The following is a 3,636-nucleotide window of genomic DNA, read 5'->3' as shown; positions in this document are numbered from 1 at the left end:
GCCCCCCGCCATTCCACCTCCTTCCCCATCCTCCCCTTCTCCACACCAGCTTCCTCCCTGCTCTCTCGTCTCAGTCTCTCCCCAACCCATCTCATCACCACAAAGAAGCCAGAGGGTTTTTTAACTTTTTTGGCCACATCTTGTTATGTGGGATCGTAGTTCCCTGACCAGGGATTGAACCCATGCCCCCTGCATTGGAAGGACAGAATTGTAACCATTCGACCACCAGGGAAGTCCCCAGAGGGGTCTTTGTAAAGTCCACACTTGACCCTGTTCCTCTCCTGCTAGAACCGTCCCGTGGCTTCTTCTTGACCTTCAAGAATCTGTGTCTGGCCAGTCTCATCTCTCTCTACCCTCTACATTTATAACTAAGCCTTGTTGGATTCTATTTAACTTTCTACTTCCCTCTCCTACTTCCAAGCCTTTATCTGTGCCCCTGGAATGCCATTTTCTCCCCCTGGCCTGGACAATTTCTATGTGTCCTAGTACCAACTCAGATGTCCCCTCTTCCAGGAAGCCCTCCCTGATTCCCTTGCTGGGTCAGGTGCCCCCTTGGGTCTCACAGCTTGAGTTCCCCCACCCCAGCCCTGCCCACTCTGGTCATTACTGTTTGTGGACAGGCCTTTCCCCTACTGCACTGGAAGTCCTGTGATGGCAGGACCAGGACTGTCTCTGTTACCAGTTGTCCTCAGCACTGCCCAGCATAGGCCAGTCACATAATAGGTACTCAAAAAACATTTCCTAAACAGTTGATGAACAAGGGAAGGGGGTCTTAGAAGTACTGTCATTCTCAGTGAATGTATCAGGGTCACCAGGTGCTCCAAGATTTATATTTTTTCTCACAATAAATTACCTAAAATCAAATCCTGAAATCTCCCACTGAACCATGGCTGGGGAGAGGAAGCAAGGTCTAGGAATGTAGCCAAGCCAGGCTCTCCACCCTCTCCATCTTTCCCGTGCTCTGGACCTTGGCTCAAGTGATTCCTGCTGCCTACATGCCTCCCCTTCTTCTCTAGGCAGCTCCTCCCACCACTCTATGAATAGAAATACTAAAAATAACATGTATGGCAACTGCTGCTATTTAAAGCACCAGCTAACTAGCTTCCAGAGTTTACCACTTCAGTTCCTTAACAGCAATTTTGTAGAGGTGTACACGATCACTTTGGTTATATACACAGGAGGAAACTGAAGCTCCAGAGAAGGGACACCACTTGTCCTAAGTCACCCAGCCAAGAAGGCACAGGGGCAGGAACTGAACTCCACTTTGACTGGCTCCCAAACCACTTTTTTTAATCCCAATAACTGGCTTGTCTTGTGATTGCCGTCTGAGCCTCTGTACACACTCTTGTCTCTGGTAACAGGCACAAAATTAATAACAATAGGGATAATACTAATCATAGCAATGATACTAGTTCATGTTTATTGAGCACTCACTAGCGTTCCATCAGAGAAGGCAATGGCCCCCCACTCCAGCACTCTTGCCTGGAAAATCCCATGGATGGAGGAACTTGGTAGGCTGCAGTCCATGGGGTCGCTAAGAGTCGGACACGACTGAGCGACTTCACCTTCAATTTTCACTTTCATGCATTGGAGCAGGAAATGGCAACCCACTCCAGTGTTCTTGCCTGGAGAATCCCAGGGACAGGGGAACCTGTTGGGCTGCCGTCTATGGGGTCGCACAGAGTCGGACACAACTGATGCGACTTAGCAGCAGCAGTGTTCCATAGTGCTACGCCCTCTTACTTTAAGCTGTTCACCTGCTTATCTCACTGAATGCTCACAGCTGTATTTTCGGGGTGGGCACTATTATTTTCCCAGTTTATATTCCTCAGAATACTGAGGAAACTGAAGCACAGAGAAGTCAAGGCACTGGCCCAGAGTCACACAGCCAGCAAGCAGTGGAGCCAGAATTCAAATTCCAAAGCCCGTGCTTGGAACCACTCGCTATATTACCACCTTCATTTTTCCTGTGGCATGTGCTGAGATTCAGAGCGGCAAAGAGAATTCTCAAACACACACAGTAGAAAGTGATTGGAGCCAGGAGGACCCAGACAGCTGGCTCCAGGTCCTGCCCTGAACTTTCATTAGCATTCATGTCTTTGGGCCACAGCTTCTTATCTGTAAAATGGGCTAATAATCCCCACTCTGCCAGGAGGATGAAAGAATGGGATGTCATCTTGACTATAAAGGGTCTCAGAGGGAACTGCTCACAGAAGGTGGCTCAGTGGAATCAGGAAAGCTGGCCACTGACCAGGGGTCTGGGGTCAGGGTGGGAGACTCACGTGGCAGCATAATAGTCACAGGCTGGGAGAGGTACACCCTCTCACTATTCTCGGCCAAGCATAAGTAGGTGCCCAGATCCTTCATGGACAACCTGTGGATAATCAGCCTTTCCCCAGTTCCACGAGGTCTCCCATTGAAGGTCCACCGTAGCACAGGTTCAGGTGTGATTAAAGCCGCCCACTGCAGGATCACAGAGTAGTTGAGTTCACTCCGGAGGATACCTTGTCTATTTCCCGGGAATGTCACCAGCTGCACCCCATCATAGGTGGCTGTGCAAACAAGGGGGCAAGGTCACATGGGTGGAGACCACTCAGAGAGGCCGAGCACTTCCTCTGTTCACCACAGAGGCATTCGTTCATTCACTCACTCATTCATTCATTCATTCCTCAACATGTTTGGAGGGCCTGGTCTGTGCCCCCTGTTGATCCAGACACTGGATGGAGCTGAGCTGTCCTCAGCACATATGACTGCCAACACTGCATCTGTGGCTTCAGGGCATTCACTGGCTGCCAGAGCCTGCTCTGCTCATGGAAGCAGCAGCCAAAGCACTGGAGAGTGGGCACACAGCCTTCCACAGTGACCAGTGTGGACTGGTACATAAATACCCCAGGTCCCCTGCCCTCAGCTGGACCAGGGTAAAGGCCAAGGAGCTCCTGGAGGAGTGGCTGGATCCTGGATTATTTTGCAGGTAGAGTCCACAGGATTTGCTGATAGATTGGGTGTAGGTGAGGGTGGTGGTGGTCAAGGGGTCCTCCAAGGCTTGGGGCCTGGCCGCTGGCTACTGGGAGGGCTCCTTACAGACAGCATACATCATCCTCACCATTTGTTGTTGTTATTATTGAGTCACTAAGTCGTGTCCGACTCTTTGTGACCCTATGGACTGTAGCTCACCAGGCTCCTCTGTCCAGGGGATTTCCTAGGCAAGAATATTGGATTCGGTTGCCATTTCCTTCTCCAGGGGATCTTCCTGACCCAGGGATGGAACCCACATTTCCTGCATTGGCAAGCAGATTCTTTACTACTGAGCCACCACGGAAGCTCCCCTCACCACTTCCTCACCATAGTTCTTTATTTTTTTTTTCAGCTGAAAGACTCTGAGGTCTGGGGGTCTTAGGGCCAGGGCTCATGGTCAGAGAGAGAGACACACAGCTGGGATTTGGATCTGATGTCATGGTGAGTGCTGGGGACCTCCATATGGAGCTGATTACCATTCAATGCAATATGAAAAGTGAAAAAAACTTCAATCCAGCCAAAGAGCTCAGAGAAGTCTTCCTGGAGGAGGTGGTGCATGAGCTAAGCCTTGCAGGAGGAGAAAGAACCCACGGGTGTGGAAATGAGAATCAATGTAGGGGC

At 50.4% G+C, this 3,636-nt stretch overlaps 1 protein-coding gene and 1 long non-coding RNA gene across 2 annotated transcripts in view; one reads left to right on the top strand and one right to left on the bottom strand.

Moving 5' to 3' along the window:
- The window catches only part of IGSF23 (immunoglobulin superfamily, member 23), a 15,209-nt gene that overhangs the window by 6,148 nt on the left and 5,425 nt on the right, over positions 1 to 3,636 (bottom strand). The window contains exon 3 of the mRNA XM_010852577.1: positions 2,283 to 2,552. Within this exon, the coding sequence (XP_010850879.1) occupies positions 2,283 to 2,552 (270 nt within the window). The remainder of the gene's footprint in view (positions 1 to 2,282; positions 2,553 to 3,636) is intronic.
- The window catches only part of LOC104997673, a 2,237-nt gene continuing 1,507 nt past the window's right edge, over positions 2,907 to 3,636 (top strand). The window contains exons 1-2 of the long non-coding RNA XR_826351.1: positions 2,907 to 2,971; positions 3,368 to 3,456. This is a non-coding gene — a long non-coding RNA (uncharacterized LOC104997673). The remainder of the gene's footprint in view (positions 2,972 to 3,367; positions 3,457 to 3,636) is intronic.

The sequence above is a fragment of the Bison bison genome, unplaced genomic scaffold, assembly GCF_000754665.1.
Source record: "Bison bison bison isolate TAMUID 2011002044 unplaced genomic scaffold, Bison_UMD1.0 scf7180017864313, whole genome shotgun sequence".
Taxonomy (NCBI): Eukaryota; Metazoa; Chordata; class Mammalia; order Artiodactyla; family Bovidae; genus Bison; species Bison bison.
The sequence above is the reverse complement of the archived record's forward strand: the minus strand, read 5'-3'. Positions and strand labels throughout refer to the sequence as shown.